The sequence below is a fragment of the Myotis yumanensis genome, unplaced genomic scaffold (assembly GCF_028538775.1).
Source record: "Myotis yumanensis isolate MYYU_CA2020_CCGP unplaced genomic scaffold, mMyoYum1.0.hap1 SCAF_3, whole genome shotgun sequence".
NCBI lineage: Eukaryota > Metazoa > Chordata > Mammalia > Chiroptera > Vespertilionidae > Myotis > Myotis yumanensis.
Genome location: NW_027223754.1, coordinates 27,699,638 through 27,717,963, shown reverse-complemented (window position 1 = coordinate 27,717,963; position 18,326 = coordinate 27,699,638). Strand labels below are relative to the sequence as shown.

General features: G+C 40.1%; 1 protein-coding gene across 7 annotated transcripts in view; it reads right to left on the bottom strand.

Annotated features, from left to right (window-relative positions):
- Positions 1–18,326, bottom strand: part of PSD3 (pleckstrin and Sec7 domain containing 3) — a 429,912-nt gene that overhangs the window by 183,141 nt on the left and 228,445 nt on the right. For all 7 annotated transcript variants that reach the window (XM_070408519.1, XM_070408520.1, XM_070408522.1 and 4 more), the window contains one exon: positions 11,595–11,684. In XM_070408519.1, the coding sequence (XP_070264620.1) occupies positions 11,595–11,684 (90 nt within the window). The remainder of the gene's footprint in view (positions 1–11,594; positions 11,685–18,326) is intronic.

Below are 18,326 nucleotides of genomic sequence, written 5' to 3'. Positions count from 1 at the left end.
GACCCATGGTGGAAGCCCCAGAGGGGAAAGGCCAGGAGGCATGAATTGTCAGCACTCTAGCCACTTGAAAACAGCTCCACTTGGAATGTGAGGCGGTTATATGTTCAGCTGAGAAGTGAGAGGGCTGAACACCACCATCGCTGGGCTCCTGTCAGTCCGAGGCCCAAGCGTCCACCACGACAAGGAAAGAACAGAGTGAGGGGCCTGGAGGAAGGGAGGACAATTGAAGAAAACCATGTCTAGACTTTCCCCAGCCCTCTTCTTCTTTCTGCTGCCTACAAGAGCCCCAAGCCCGGCCACAGTTCTGTCTCCACCTTTTAGTACCCTATTCTCCAACCACAGAGGAAAGAAATAAGGAAGGAATCTGTGCTGCCTTCAGAAAGTATCTATATACCTGATCGGCCAGTTGCCTTCCACAGAGGGAGGCCAGACTGTGGCTTAGGCCCACTCCCCACAGGGACATCAGTAGGACATCCTGTGAGGGCTCCCAGACTGTTAAAGGGGGCAGGCTGGGCTGAGGGATGCCCCCCGAGTGCACAAATTTTTGTGCACCGGGCCACTAGTCCTATATAATAATAGGCTAATATGCAAATTGTCCGCCCAACCGGGAGTTAAACCAGGGGGCAGGGCTGGCCTGCCAACCGCCCCAGCCCCTCCCCCTGGCTGGCCCCACCATGGATTGCCTTCCCCACCCCAATTGGGGCGGGCCAGCTGGACCCCACCCGTGCATGAATTCACGCACCGGCCTTTAGTTATAGCATAGATATGCTATCACTTGTGGAAAGTTTGAGGGGAGGGCAAATTTATAAAACCACCAAAAGAAATATAAAGCTCTAAAATAACAACAAAAAAACATTGATAAGGAATGGAGTTCAAGAATGTTTTGGGGTAGAGAGATGAATTATTCTATATTAGCAGATTTTCTGATTGAAACTAATTTGTTTAAATGCCAAAACCTTTATAAAATAGTTTCGTTGGCAATCTTTCCAAATCTATTTCACACTCCCTATCTCCTTAATCAAACTAAGTAAACATAATGTAACATTTCTGATGACTCATTAAGTACATCCATTACTCTGCTGCACACTAATACAGCCCTTCTCTGAGAAGCTACTGACTACACAAATTTCCCTGCCCTTTGTCAAAACAACTCCAGCTGTTCAATTTAGTGACCCAGTGTTTTTTAAAGTTTCATTTTCTCTATATCTCATTATCAAATCACTTCTTGCTAACGTCCATAAAGCTGACTAATAGAACTCCTCCAACTTCATCATCCTAATTTATGACTAACTGGGAACATAATTATTTCTTCAAAATAATTTATTTAAAATAGTTAGATTTAAAAATTTAGTAACAAACTAAATGGTTGTTTTAATTAAATTTTCTTTAGAAAAATCAACTGCATGCGGCTATTCCTTGTTACTGAAGACCTGGCTCAGAGAGGATCAGTGGCAGGTGCCTGGCCCAGTGCCCAGTTTTCAGCACTTGCTTGTATATTGGTAATCGCCTGTGTCTATATGGCCACTTGCTTAGGATACTCCCAGAAAAAAGATTGGGCCAAAATTTTGAGGAAAAAATTGTGATTATTATTAAAAAATAGGCCAAACTCTGTGATACCCATTTATTGTGGCTGTTGAGAGTTATTTTTATTTTTGTGTGTTTTCAACTTTTTCAGTCTTTTTAAGACAACTGACCTTTTACATAAGTGAAGCATTACTAAAACCATAAAGCACATTGCTTTCCTTTATAGATTGTGTTTTTTGTTTTGTTTTTTTACTGAACAGATATGTATAAATGACTTTAAATTAAAAGTTGTTTCTGTGTATCTTTAATGGATAGGTAAACACCATGCTGAGGAAGGAACTTTTGCTATGATAGCTCATTTGCCGTTGGATTGTCGGCCTGTTAGAAGTGCTTTGCTCCCGAGGAACCCTCCCCTACCCCATCTCCACTGATATATCATACCCAGAAGGAGGATAGTTTAAACTCACAATGTGACCCATTACATTCATATCACTATTACATGTTCACGCTTGAGTGATAGGAGCAGCAATCTTGATGGACTATGTTATGACATTTACAAAATGGTTCAAACACATAAACATTCTAACTTCTATGGATGCATCTGAATATAAAATTCTGTAGCACTTCTTCATGATCAAATTAAAAATAGAACCTATCTAGGAATTCTTAATATTCCATCACAGTACCCTTAATGATTACTACCTCCCCATGTCAAACTTTTATTTTATTTGGTTAAAAATCTGTTTGTACTCTTTAAGCAGCATCTGTTCTGTCAAAATGTTCTAATCGACTTATTTTTGATAGATATTTTTTTAAAAGCATGAACATGATTTGTGGGTCTCATCTACTTCAAAGTATTATCCTCATCATTACCACCATTTTCATTCAAGGTTGGAACCATACCAAAGGGAGCTTCATTATTCTGGCCATGACGAGCACATCACTGGAAACAACAGCATGGGGAAAGTAGCAGCAGAAACACACCATGAATCTTTGATCAAAACTCAGCTTGATTTATTTCACTGAAGAAAAGCTATATTCCAAATTTTAAGCCACAACCTTTAAAGCTTTTCTCTTAAAAGACTCTCCTGTTTATATCAGGAAAAGCATCCAAGTCCTTTTCCTCCCTAGATACTGTTGCTACCAGGTTTCCATGACCTCCTCTGAAGAGCGCACCTACTCTAGGCAACAGTTGATGCTCTTTTTTTAGCTACACTTAAATACCACCCTTAAGTTCCTATTTTCAACTACATACTCCGAATATAACTCAGATCAAGTATTTTTCAGAATTCACTGAGGCTTTTCATTTATAAGAAGTTCAGACTTGTCCTGGTCAGGTAGCTCAGTCAGTTAGAACATTGTCCTGATACGTCAAGGTTGTAGGTTCAATTCCAGGTCAGGGCACATAAGAATCAACCAATGAATGCATAAATAAGTGGAACAACAAATTGATGTTTCTCTTTCTCTCTCTTACTCTCTCTCACTATTTTTCTCTCCCTCCCTCTCTCTCTCTCCCAAATCAGTAAAATCTATAATAATAAAAACATAATATGCAAATCAACCAAGGACCGTCCGACGACCATGTTATGACACTCACTGGCGCCAGGCCAGCCAAGGCAGGTGCAATGTGATTGATTGGGGGGCCCAGCCATCACCCCACAATTTCCCCGCAGAGGGAGGCCCAGGCCACCGGCTGGCAGGGCGATCAATCAGGGGGGCTCTGCAATCGTCTCAAAGAGGGAGGCCCAGGCCACCAGCTGGTGGGGCAATCGATCAAGGGGGTAGGGGGCTCCGCGATCAATGGACCCAAAGAGAGAGGCCCAGGCCACTGACTGGCAGGCTGCAGAGAGTGGGCGGGACCTCCCTCTGCGGGGTGATCCATCGTGGGGCTCCCAGATTGCAAGAGGGCACAGGCCAGGTTGAGGGACCCCCTCTGAGTGCTCGAATTTCATGCACCGGGCCTCTAGTAATAGTAATAATAAAAATAAGAATAAAAGTTCAGACTTTTTTCAGACTGTGCCTGCTTCTTCCTCCTATAATTCTCTAGGAGTAATCTTTTGAGAATGCTGCTACCACCAAGGTAATTTTCTTGGACTTAAATCTGAACTTTCACTATTAAATACATACTTCTTTGTCTAAACTAATATGTGAAATATAAAAGTTAAAGCTTTAGAGATATAAAAAAAATCTTGAGAGATGATTTGAGTTTACAAAGAAATAAGTGATGTTAAGAATGCTTCCAATAAGTAGATTGAAAGATCCTTAGAGACTATGTATAAAGTTTTTGCAACTTCTTTCTTTCCCTTAGAATATTTTGCTTAAATGACAATGCATGAGTAAGTTTGAGCGCAACAGAAAAACGAAACAAGCAGCTCTGGTCCAGGTGGGGAGTGGTGACAGGGAAGGGGTGGGCTCTGGATACTGTGGACTACAAAAGCCTGAACTGAAAACCTGAAAATTATGGGCACAGCCCAATATCTTATTTCACATGGGAACTAAGGCACCATGAGGTGGAATTATCACCCTGAGGCTCTCTCACTAGTCACTGGCAGCATCAAGACAGCCTCAGAGTCGAGTCACAGACACTAGAGCAGTGCTAAGAAAACAAGCCAACACTGAGCTCACTTGAATGCATTCTAGATGACACCATGCCAGCCGCTGAACACACATCACTGTGTTAATCTCCATAGTCAGTCTTAGAGGAAGGTCTTATTACCCATGTTATACATGAGAAAACAGAAATGTGAAGTGGCCAGCCAAGGTAAAATATTGGGCTTGCTTTACATTTGGCCTCTCAAGTCAAACATTAACTCAGAAGGAATTATTAGGGTTTTCGTACTTTTTATTGCTCTTCCACTCCACGTAGTTTAGAATACAGGTGATAGAGAAAGGGACAGGGGGGCAATCTGAAAAAATAATTTTCCAAAATAAACTTTAACACTAAGCGCAAAATAATTCCATTGCTAATATTTTTCCCTCAGTATGGTCACCACTCACATCCAAGCCACCATTCTTTTTCCGTGGATAACTGAAACATTTTTTTAACCTTTTTTTCTATTTCAAGTCCCACTTCCTCACAAACAATTCTCCACAACATCCAGAGTAACAGGAATAATTTTTAAATAAATAGATTCATGTGACTTTCCAGTTTTCAACTCTTGGAAAAAACTCCCATTGCCTTTTTCTCAATACCCCATTGTCTTTAATGCTGCTACACAGTTCTTTCTCAGCTGTTGATCATAACATTCAGCACTTTGAAAGAAAGGCCAAGAGCAATAAAATTTCATTACGCTAATTTTTACCTGATACATACTAGTCTCTGGCTGAATGAAGAGAAACTACCCCAATTTGCCTTTTTTTTAATTGAAAGTTTTATTGAGACATTTGTAGATTCACATGCAGTTTGTAAGAAATGATAAATTTCTTGCACCTTTTACCCAGTTTACTCCAACAATAACATTTGCAAAACGATAGTGCAATATCACAACCAAAATACTGATATTGATAAAACCTATTTTTGCTTGGATTTCCCATTATACTTGTCCTCACTGATAATATTGGAAGCAAAGATGAATGAAGAGAGAGCAAACATAGAGGAGAATATTGTTTAAGGTCCTCCTTTGGGTAGGAAGAAAAGTAGGGGAATTGTCAGTGTTAAATGTCCAGTCTTCTCCCTGGCTGCAAAGGTTCAATCAGAACGGGAAATGGAACTCTGTTAGAAAGCCGAGTCTGCTTTGGTCTCTCTCTTTCTTCGAAGAATCACTACAGCTCTTGCTATCACCATGTAAACAAGTCTTTTTGGGAGTTTGAGCTTATAAAAAATTGCTTATCTCTAAACCTTTAATGGCTGATTTTTTTTTCTTACCCTTATATCAAATTTTAATACATTTAAAAAGACTAATGGTTATGAGTTTGCATAGAATAATGTTACATTTCATACTTATGTTTCTTCCTTGTCCAACAAGACCCATTAATCTTTATTTAAAATGTGATTTTCTTTGTTTATCTTTTGTGTCTGTTTAAATGCTACCATCCTGGTTATTTTCTCTATTGTTTTCACAAATTATTTTTCTCTGAAAATAGCAAATGAAATAAACTTCATTTAAAACAAAACATATAATGCTTTCAGCCAAGTACATATATTAAGGAATGAATGCAGGTAATCTATATATACTTAGAAATTTCTTTTAAAAGAACCTTACCTAAATTCTGTCCTTTGGGGAAGCAAGGGCAAACAAATGCATTTGATTAAGAACTTTATTGGGATTCTACCCAATAAACTATGTAACAATTTATTTATCATTCCACTAATGGAATGAAGCATGCAAATTTCACTAAGATGAACATAATGATTTACATTTTTTCAATTTATCTGCCACTCTCCCCTCCTACCCTGCAACCCAACTCTCTATTCACCATTAACTACAAACCTGAGAGAGTGAAAAAAACTTTGTTTTCCTTTGACTGCAAGCTAATTTCAAAGTTAATAAATTCCCAAGTGAAGGAGAGACAAGCAATTTCTACCAAAAAATTAAATTTAGAAAGAATATTGCAAAGTCAAACATCTAATCATAAGCCTGAAAGGGTGGCATGTTACTGACTTGCCCAAGCAAGATTTATTTACCTTGCTTTTTAATGATTTCTAGTGAGACTGCCTTTTAACTGGAATTATTCTTAAAGCTACCTGTGTACTTAGATTTAGGAGGAGTTATGTTTTAAAACACTCTGCACATTGCATTCAGTTTGTTTTTTAGTTACAGTAGAATCATTTTGAAAGACTTAGGTGTTTTGTTTTGTTGTTTCTGTCCTCTCTATCATTAAGATGATATAAATATTCTTAGAGATTATTTTAGCTATTTTTTTTTTAAATTTCCCCTTGGCACCTACTGAATTCAATTGCTGCTCAATGAAAAAAAGTAAAGACCTAACTATTGAGTAGAATAAAAATATTAAGGAGAACATTATTTGAGTATGAAATGGTAGGTGGCAATAAGAAAACTAGGATTTCCATGTTTCATTGCCAAAAGCTTCATTCTCCTCAAAATGTAATTCTTGTGCAGCCTGTAACTAATCTTCAATCCTATATGTCCCAATGCCATTTTTCACTGGCTCCTCGCTCTTATTTTATACTAGAGCAGCAATTCTCAACCTGTGGGTCACGACCCCTTTGGGGGTCGAACGACCCTTTCACAGGGGTTGCCTAAGACCATCGGAAAACACATATATAATTACATATTGTTTTTGTGATTAATCACTATGCTTTAATTATGTTCAATTTCTAACAATGAAACTGGGGGTCACCACAATATGAGGAACTGTATTAAAGGGTCGCGGCATTAGGAAGGTAGAGAACCACTGTACTAGAGGCTCAGTGCACAGATTCGTGCACTGGTGGGGTTCCTCGCCCTGGTCTACAGGGATCAGGCCAAAACTAGCTCTCCGATTTCCCCCTAGGAAATTATGAGAGGGCGGTTCTCGGGTGATGCACACCAGAATTGGGCTCCCTCTCTCTGGTTCCGGATGCATCACCCAAGAACCACAGCTGCCAAGTCACCGCAGCTTGGCAGCTCCTGCATTGAGCATCTGCCACCTGGTGGTCAGTGCATGTCATAGCTACCAGTTGGACAGTCAAACGGTCAAATGGTTGGCCGGTCACTTAGGCTTTTATATATATACTAGAGGCCCGGTGCACAAAAATTTGTGCACTGGCAGGGGTGGGGGGTGTCCCTCAGCCCGGCCTGTGCCCTCTCACAGTCTGGGACCCCTTGGGAGATAACGACCTGCTGGCTTAGGCCTGCTCCCGGGTGGTAGAGGGCAGGCCCAATCCCTAGGTACAGCCCCTGGTTGGGTTCAGAGCAGGGCCGATTGGGGAGTTGGAGCGCTGTCCCTGTCACGCACAGAGCAGGGCCGATCAGGGGGTTGGGGCACTCCCCCCTGTCACACTCAGGGTAGTGCCGATGGGGAGATTGTGGCTCCACCCCGTCACACAAAGAGCAGGGCCGATCAGGGGGTTGGGGCGCTGCACCCTGTCATGAACAGAGCAGGGCGAATAGGGACGTTGTGGCTCCGCCCCCTGTCACACACAGAGCCGCAGGGCGATCAGGGGGTTTGGGCGCTGCCTCCTGTCAAGCTGCTCCAGGGGCCAGGAGGCCTCGCGGCTCTGCTGATCCCGGTGCTGGGAGGCCTGGCGGCTCCACTTGACACAGAGGCAGTGAGGCCTCGCTGCTCCTCTGATCCCGGTGCCAGGAAGCCTTGCAGCGGGCTCCACTGATCCCAGTGCCGGGAGGCCTTGCGGCTCTGCTGATCCCGGTGCTGGGAGGCATATTACCCTTTTATTCTTATAGGATAGAGGCCTGGTGCACGGGTGGGGGCCGGCTGGTTTGCCCTGAAGGGTGTCCTGGATCAGGGTGGGGGTCCCGCTTGGGTGCCTGGCCAGCCTGGAGGAGGGGATGATGGCTGTTTGCAGCTGGTCACACCCCCTTCAGGGTGGGGGTCCCCACTAGAGTGCCTGGCCAGTCTGGGTGAGGGGCTGAGGGCCATTTTCAGGCTGGCAGGCAACTGAAGCTCCCAACCTGTCCTTTTTTTCTTTTATTCTGGGATTTATTTACCTTCTATGGCTGTCACTGGAGCTGAAAGCCGGCTTTAGCTCTGAGGCTGGCTCCAGCTTGAGGCCAATGCTGCTGAAAGCACGTATCTGGTTTGTTTGGGTTCTATAATTGTAACACTGTTTCGGTCCTGCTCACTCCAGCTCTGACGGCTGAAAGCAGTTATCTGGGGGTTTTTTTTGCTTCTATAATTGCAACAATGTTTCTTAAACTGCAGCTCAGAGCCCAGCAACAGAAGGAGGGGAACCTTGGCTTCCTCCATCATGGAGCAAGCAAGCCTCCTGTTCGCTTCACTGCCTAGCTGCTGGCCACCATCTTGGTTGGCAGTTAATTTGCATATCGCCCTGATTAGCCAATGGGAAGGGTAGCGAAGTTATGGCTAATTACTATGTTTTTCTTTTATTAGATAGGATAGATTGTTTCTTCTCTTCGTTCATGTAAGGTACCTACATAATGTTAAGAAAGACTTTATAAAACAAATGCCTCTTATGGAGGATTCTTATGGCTCTTCTTTGGAACCAACTAGTCTTTAGGGAAAAAGGAAGCCCTTAATAACAAGGATTAAAAATCTTACTACAATGGGAGGAAATGCTCAAGGTCAAAGTCTCAGATGGTTCATTTTAAAGAGGAAGAGAATATGTGTGTTTAGGCTAAGTAGGGATGGGGAACAGAGTTCTTGTCTGTTGACACTAATTATACTTGACTCTAGCAGTTGTAAAACTTCTTAAGGTTCAAATAACTTCAGGAAGGGATGGTATCCCTTTCCAGCGCACTTTGAGATAGGTAACAAATAAAATAATATTAAACAAAAATTATAATGATTAAAACAACCAGATGAAGTGAGAACTAATAATACTCCCATTTCACAGATAAGGAAATCAAGAGATAAAGTTTAAATGAATTTGCTCACATCCCTCAGTTAGTAAGAGATGGAAGCTGGGATTAGAACCCAATCAGCATAGCTCCCTAATCCATAATCACAATCATCCATCTTTTGGAAAGTTCAGCCTCCAACCCAGAACTGGCCCACATTTTACATTCCCATCCCTCTATAGTCATGTCCTTAAGAGTTTTACTATTTATTAGAGAGTCTTAGGAATGCCTTATTAAATCTATCATAACCAAACGTAGAACCTACCCTTCCCTTCTCCACCTTGTCCCCAATGATGCTTGAAGGCAAACTACATCCAAGTATTGGGATGGGCAGGCCCCATAGAGCCATGAGACAAGCCAGATGTTTTGGCATATTTTATTGAGTGGATTACTGTCTTGATGTGGTGAGGTCACAGGGAGGAGACGGGAGGGAAGGGAAAAGAAAGATATAAGAGTGAAATAAAACAAAAATGGTTTCAAGAAAACCTTTTCTTGCTGAAATCTGCAGTAAAATCCAGATTCCTACTAAAATGAAAAACTTGTCTTGGGTCAGTATGTGGCTGGGCTTTGCTATGAAAGGAAATCAATATTTTACTTGACAACTTCCATGCTAAACACCACTGTCATTTTTCACTGCCATTTCACTGTCATCTTCTCACAGTAAATAAAGAATAGTATAACACACACTTTCTCCCCTGAGGTTTGTGAACATGATCTCAATTGTACAATGGCAACAAATCACCTGGCAAATTCTTGGCAGAGTAAATCAGCGAACATATGTTTATCCAAGGTGAACAGTAGCCACTGGACTGGATGGTAACTACATTTGCTTCCAGACAGCTCCATCCAACATGCTCTACAGCTGCGCAATAATTTACCCACAGTCGCACGCTACCATAAGGCGGTATACCACTAAAATCTAAAAGCTTCAACATGAAAAATGTTCTTGTCAATTTTCATTTCTGACATAACTGGGTAAAAGCCTCACAATTCCTCCCTTAGAAAGACTCCATTATTTTCCATGCTAATGCAGCTAGACTGAATGCAGACTTGTTAACCCGTATCCACAGTATAGCTTCAAAGAACGTGCAGAACATATTCATCATGTCACAATCCAACACCTTTTATTTCCCATTCAGGATTGTAGCTTAAGGAATGGCAGCATTTGCTTTATTAAAAAACAGCTTTAAAAATACCTTCCTTAACAGATAGGTGGTTGCCAGTGGCAGGGGGTAGAGGAGTGGACAAAACGGATAAGGGGAGTCAAAGGTACAAACTTCCAGTTAGAAAACAAGTCCCGGGGATGTGCTATCCAACATGGCGAGTACAGTTAATAATACTGTAGTGCATATGTAAAGGTTGCTGAGAGAGGACGTCTCAGAAGTTCGCACCACAGGAAAAAAAATCTGTAACTATGTATGGTGACGAATGTTTAACTACACTTATTGTGACCATTTTGCAACATATACAAATAGTGAATTGTTAAGTTGTCCACCTGAAACCAATATAAAGTTTGTATGCCAATTATACCTCAATAAAAAATGCCTTCCTTATATACTAAGCTGAAGCTACTTTCCTTCCTGGGTCTTTTTCATAATGTAATTTTTTAAAACACTGCAATTAAAGTCAGAAAGACTAACAATCTCACTGTACTATATTTTTATAATTTCTTTCAGTTTCCACAGTATATATGTCTTGCAGAACTCTATTCTACATATTTTATATAGTTTAAAAGTCACATAAAACATAATGAAGGACTTATATTTTAACTGGTCCATTTCCCTATTACACGATTCAAATGTGTCACCCTTCTTAGCAAATTCATTCAAAGAAACTGATTTCAAAAGAAATCTACATGTGTACAAAATTTTTAAAAAGGTTATAAACAAACAGAACTCTGTAAAAATCACATTTTCAACATACATATCTTATCCTGAACTTCTAAAATAGTCACATTCATGATCAATCACTGTGTTGTATTTGATCAAATGCACATCTCATTTATGCTGCTGTAGAATGTTATGATTTTCAAATTGTCTCCTTGAAAACAGCCTGGTGACACGGAAAAACACTCTGACTGCTACCAATGATAAAACCGAGTGTAAACAATTCAGGCATTCTACAATTACTCAGACTTAATTTAATCTATTTCCACAGACAACCTGAGTGCCTGTGGGACTAAGGGCTGAATACAGTCTGAACTGCTTCCAATATAGTCTGCACCTGCTTTAAGTTTCCGTAGTGAACATATCTTTGTGACTGCTTTCAAATTCTGACAGTCTGCTTATAAATATATCAAAAACTGCCCAACAATTATTTATATCACCAATTACTCCAAATCTAGTTATTATGCCTGTATTATTGATTACAATCAATAAGTATAATGTGGACTTTTAGGAACTATTAATTGAAGGGTACTTCGCATCAAGGACAAGACCCAGTGGAAACATCAACAGTAAAACCAAAAGCAAAAAAACAAACAAAAAACAAAAATACTTATGTGATCCTTAGCCTGTCTATTTTGGAGAGAAATATATGCATAAGAAAATATAAACCGAAGTATAGTTTAAAAACGAGTATCTCAATGCTTACTTTCAGTAGATCCTTGGAGAAATCACCACCCTCATTGACCCCTTGGAGGTTTGCAATGAACTCTTGGCAGCTCATCTTCTTTCCAATATTCTGGAATAGAGGAAAATAATACAACATAATGACATCTATGGAACTGAGATTCTTAAAAATGTGATTAAGCAACGCAAGATTGATTTGTTGTTTCAAAGCATGAATATACACATATACCCCAATATATATGTATATATGTATCCATACACACAATACAAAATTATATGCTTAAGAAAAGCAGATGGTCTTTATGCTTTTAACACTGTCATTAAAATAGCAAAATTATGCCAAACCTTTATTTTAACTTAAGGAAAATATACATGCTACATTTATATAAATATGATATAATGTTGATTTTAATGAAAAACATGGATAAAAATTACATTTCTGAGCTGAACTCTGATAGTTATTTATTTGCCTTTTTATTTGTATTTCCTACATATTGTAAAGAACTGTGAAGGAGCTGAGATTTTAGTCTACTTTCAAGCTAACAAGTTAGCCTGTCACAATCTCATGAGTATTGGCAGAAATTAAGACTCCTGGGTGAGAGACACACAAATTTATTACAATAGGAGTAGCCAGAATATCAGCATATTCTTGCTCCAGAGCAATGTGAGCAGGGCCGCTGACACCTGCACATGTAATGCGGTGAGATATAGGAAAGGATCCCTGAGCTTTGGGAACCCAAATCTTTGTAATGGGAAGTAAGTTTCTCCCTTTGCTCTCTGAAGGGAGAAACCAGCCCTTATCTTCCAAAGCTATAAGCAAACCTATCCAGTGGCTCTGGAGGCACTCTATCTTCCACAGCTGTTCACTATCGAAATAATCTTGAAAAACAGACCAAAACAAAGGCAACCAAAGCTTCTGTTCACAAAATAAAAAGCAAGACCCCCAAGTAGAACTGTCTCCAAACACATTTCTAAGCTGATTTAAGGATACATGTCTTTTTTTAAAATAAATCACATTAATAAACAAAATGTAATTAGAAAATCTAAACCACAAAAGAGAAAAGACACAAGTTGGCTGACTGAGAAAACTAATAAAAATGCTATGTATGACAGAGAGTCACCTCCTATGCCAGCTCTAATCAGCTGGTAAAAGCTGCCAATTGTGGAGGACTTGGAGGTTCTATCTGGACACCAAGAGAAACCTGTCTGGAGTGCAGGAGAGGGATGTAGAATAAAAATGAGCCGCACAGGCATGGGCTCTCTGCCGAAATGTGGTCTAAATGAACCAGAGTATACCACCATAATAGCATCCCCGCACACAACATGCGTACAAATAAAATGCATGCTCTGCAAGGCTATTTTATTCATAAAAGACTAAGAGTCGGGTTGAAGACTAGTCTTCAAGCTGGGGCAGCACATTCCTTAAGTTAAAAGATTTAAAAGAGATGCAAAGTCATGATTGTTTTAAAGAGAGTATGTATACAAAACCTTAACTTCAAAAGCACAGATTTACCTGAGAACAGATATACCTGTGTGTCTTAAAAGCAATTACTTGCCACTTCCCCTTTCAGAACTGCCCTTCTATACTAATAAAAGGGTAATATACTAATTAGGGTGAATGTCTTTGGACTTCCATCCGACAAAGCCACAGCAGCTGCGAAGCCCGGGGCTCAGGCAGCCTTGAGCCCCAGCGGCTGTGAGGCCTGGGGCTCACGGCAGCCATGGGCTCAGGCAGCCACAGCAAGGTGATGGGGGTGACACCTTCCCCTGATCAACCCAGTCGCCTCTCACAGAGCGAGGCCAGACTGTGGCTTAGGGGCGGGCCTAAGCTGCCAGTAGGAGATCCCCTGAGAGCTCCCGAACTGTGAGAGGGGGCAAGCCAGACTGAGGGACTTCCCCCCCCCCCCCCCCCCACCACCAAGTGCACAAATTTTCGTGCACCGGGCCTCTAGTCTAATTTATAAAACAAAATAATTTGCCCATACCATGCTATCTAATTAATTACAGTGAAAGTGCTAAAATACTTTAGTTTAAAACCTTGCCTCTTCCATCAGCAAAAAGGGCAGAGTCAGGCTTCACATGAAAAATGGATGAATGTCTGAACAATGAGAACTGGCTTTGCCAATTAACTTATTTGGTAGACATTTCCCATAATTTGGTTAAATCCTCAGTTCTAAATTCTGATGAAAATTCATTGACAGCACAGAAAGGAATTTTAATGAAAACTACTGTTTCAAAATATTATACTGAAAAAGACTTTCACAAAATATATTAAAAAAGACAATCTCAATTTTCCCAATCCTTATCAGGTGTATTAGATCACACAAGGTGCTTCATGGTAGATATTCTAGGTCGCTTACATTTGCACATGAATTTCAGGATTGGTGTATCAATTTTTGGGCGGTGGGGAGAAAGGCCAGCTGGGATTCTGTTAGTGAATGTGTTGAATCTTAACATTATTTTGAAGAGCATGCACTTAAGTGTTCCAATCCATGACCATGGGGTAACTTTTCACTTGTATCTTTCAACAATGTTCAGTAGTTTTCAATGTCAATGTCTTGACCTAATTTTGTTAAACTTACTCTTAAGTATTTCTGATGCTATTGTAAATGAAATTAATTTCATTTTCACATTGTTCATTGCTAGTACAAATCTTGTATATTTAATTCTACAACCTTGATGAATTTGCTTTTTAGGTTCTACTAGTGTTTTTCTTTCCTTTTGTAAGTTCCTTAGGATTTTCTATCTATAAAATCAGGTCTTCTTCAAAGAGAGATCATTTTACTTATTCCTTTCTAATCTTGATACTTTTTCTTTTTCTGGTCTAATGACACTGGCTAAAATCTTCAATAATTATATCAAAGTGATCAAGAGCAGACATTCTCATCTTGTTCCTAATCTGGAGAACAGTTTTCTGTTTTTCACCATCAAGTATGTTAGTTTAGCTATGAGTTTTTCATACATGCTCATTTTCAGATTAAGGAAATGCCCTTTTATTCCTGGCTTATTATGTTTTCTTTTTAAATCACAAAATGGTGTTGAATTTTGGCAAATCTTTATCTGTGTTTACTGAGATGATCAGGTAGCTTTTCCCTTTAATTCCAATAATCTATAATAATAAAGCATATTATGCTAATTAGACTGGACATCCTGCCAGACTTTCCGGACAAAGCCGCAGCAGCAGGGACCGAGGCAGAGGCGGCTGCCACGGTAGAGGCAGCTGCTGTAGCAGCGGGGGCCAAGCCCCTTGCATGAATTTCATGCATCGGGCCTCTAGTATGGCATACGAGTGGCCCAGTGCACGAATTCGTGCACATTGGAAGGAAAATAATTAGAAGAAATATTTTAATATTGCTATTCGCCCTTTCTCCCTCAGCGCCTGGGAGTCAAGCAGTGGCCCCGTCCCCCACTGGTCACCATCTGCAGTGCGACCGGCGGGGGCGATTGGGCTCCCACTCACACCTGCCTTGACCTGGTGCAGCCCGCTCACCTGCTCCACCATCTCACTGCCGTCTCGCTCTTGTCAGGGCCCATCAGGGCTGGCAGCACCTTCACTGCTGCCCACTGCCAGCACTGTGTTGCCAACACCCGCCATGTTCCAAGCCACCCCGTGGTGGTCAGCGCATGTCACAGCAAGTGGTCAAACTCCCAGTCGAGGGGACAATTTGTGCATTAGGCTTTTATTATATAGAATTAGATTAATTTTTATTTGTTGATCTTGTATTCCTTAATTAATCTCAAATGGTTATAATGTATAATCGTTTACATATGTTGCTGTAGTAGGAAGGCATTTTTTTAAAAAAGGATTTTGTGTCTATATTCACAAGGGATATTCATAAAGGATGTTATTTTTGTGACAGCTTTGTCTAGTTTTATCAAGGTAATATTGTCCTCACAGAATGCTTTGGAAAGTGTTCCCTCCCACCTTTTTTCCTGAATATTTTCAGAAGCATTTATATTAAAATTTCTTTAAATGTTTGAGAGAATTCACAAGTGAAGTCTTCTGATCTTGTGAAGGGTTGGTATCTTTTCAATTAAGACTTGTTTTGTGTCCTATCTTGGAGAATATTCCATTTGGACCTGGAAAGAATACATATTCTGCTGTCACTGGGTGAGTGTGCTACAGATGTCTCTGTCAAATCTAGTTGCTTTATAGTGTTACTAGAGGCCCTGTGCACGAAATTCGTGCACTCGGGGGGTGGGGGTCCCTTAGCCCGGCCTGCACCCTCTCGCAGTCTTGGAGCCTTCAGGGGATGTCCAACTGCCACATTAGGCCCACTCCCCGGAACAGTCCAAAGCCGGCAGTCGGACATCCTTAGTGCTGCCATGGAGGCGGGAGAAGTTCCCGCCACCGCCACTGCGCTCACCAGCGGTGAGGCCGGCTTCTGGATGAGCGACGCTCCCCCTGTGGGAGTGCACTGGCCGACAGGGGCAGCTCCTGCATTGAGTGTATTGCCCCCTGGTGGTTAGTGTACATCATAGCAACCAGTCGTTCCTCCTTCAGTCGATTTGCATATTAGCCTTTAATTATATAGGATCCAAATCTTCTGTTTCTTTGTTGATATTCTGGTAGTTATTCTAAGCATAATTGAAAGTGGGGTATTGAAGTCTGAAACCATTATTGCGGAATTGTCTATTTCTCCCTTCAATTCACAAAAGCTCCAAACTGCCAATTCTAGTGGACACTAGGCTCTGGTTTGCATAGTTACTGTGATTGTGAGGCTATTGGTTTTCAAGTGTGGAGCTAAAGAGGGAAAAGGTAACAGAGCAAGTGAAAACAACACAAAGCTTGGAGTTCTTAAGGAAGTTGTTTGGGTTGTTTTTCCCCTTAAAGAAACACTCTTTAGATTGTTGTAAGCCTTTAGTTAATTTCCAGTAATGTTGATTTTTTGGCCATATTTTTGGCCAGAGTTTTCATTCTGGCCAAATATGCTTTTTCAGGTAAGGTGAGACTAAAACTTTCATCATTTAATTATGAAGAACTGTTATTTTTTTAACATTTAAAAAAATGGTAAAATCCCCAAAGTTATTTTGGTTTATAAAATCATACTTTGTAATATTACCACAATAAGTTCAAATTAAAAAACTGAAAATATATATAATGAAATGAGAAAATTAGCCCCTTGTTTTCAAAATGTGTGTCTCATTATTGTCCTTATCTAACTGGATTGATTATAATAAGTTCCATCTGTTTTTCCCCTGATATTAAAGAGATTTAATTTAAAAAATAAAAATAATAAATTCAGATTTATTTTACTTGCAATTTACAGACAGTCCTCGGGTTACGTCAGACTCTATCGTTTCATGGTTACATCGCCATCTCCCATTTATTTATAAAAAAGAAAAGTTCCGTCATTTTGACATATGCACATATGTGCTTTATGTTTTTTATTATTTATTTACCACAAGTAATGGTCAGGAATTGTTATCTTTCTTTTAAAAATTTTTTACTGTTTCACTTCATGACTGTTGTGTGTGTGCTCCATGTGAGTGACTTAGGTGCTTATGTAGGTGGGTTTGGACTTACGGCGAAAATCACATTACGCCGAGCCATAGGAACAGATCTCTGACATAACCCGAGGACCTACTGTATTTGGCATTGCCTTTTATATACTTTCATAGTCACCACACCATTATCTACATTAGCATAAATTTAACTCACTTGGATTTGAAACAGCAATAGCAATTGGGGTGGGATGGGGTGGTGGTGGTGGGTGGATGAATATGTAAATCCAGTCCAGCAAACAACAGTCCTCACAGTAAGGAAGCACCAGTGCAATCACCCAATGCATGTGTCCCAACTTGTCTGACCACTGCAGGAAATAACAATCACCAAAATGCGTGACTTTCTGTGGGTCAAAGATGCAAACAGCTTCTGGAATACTTTACTAATTGAGGCTATTTACACCTGCCATTTATTACCCTCCTCTGACTCACTGGTAATTTTTCTAGGCAAGGTTCAGAAGCAAGAGCAAAGGGTCAGCTTAGTCCATTTTGTGTCTTACTGACATATATGTTTCATTGCTCCCTAAGTTTTATACCATTTTTATCACAAAGTAAAAGTAAGATGAAGTGAAGTCTTTGTCACTAAGAAACACTCCTTATGATAGCTGGATTTTTTTCTGCTGGTTAAACCAAATTGTATCAGTTATTATGGAATGCTATTATTCAAACAAACACTGTCCACTGAACAAAGCTAACTCTAATCACTGACTTTGTATTTCAGTGATTCATAGGTATCACAAAGAAGCTCACAGAGTCATGGTTCTATTCATTTACTTCCTAAACAGATTCATAACTTTGGCAAAAAGTAGGCCTGCTCTGAAATAAATGCTGGCCAGCTGCCTGCCAAGGCAGTGCTTTCATAGTACTTTCTTATATTCTGAATTCCTTCCCATTAAAAGAATAAAGCATTGAGATTTGAAAAGGCCTTCTCATGCATTGAGCAGCACAGAAATCATCCCTTCAAATCAATACAACCTTTCTAATCAAATTTCAGATGCTTAATGAAAATGAATCTCTGGATCCTTTCCTTTAAAATCAGGAGGCATTTTAAATTAAACCTAAAAGGATAATATATAAAATGAAAAGTCCACAAAAAACATTTTATTTGAAATCCTAAAATACTGGGTAGGCCCAAGTCTTGAATATTTAGCCAAGAAGGTACCATCTTTAATGAGAGAAAATATTAACTAAAACGTAAAAAATCCCTAGACTTGGAGTTCACATCCCCAGACAAATTTAAGACTATTCT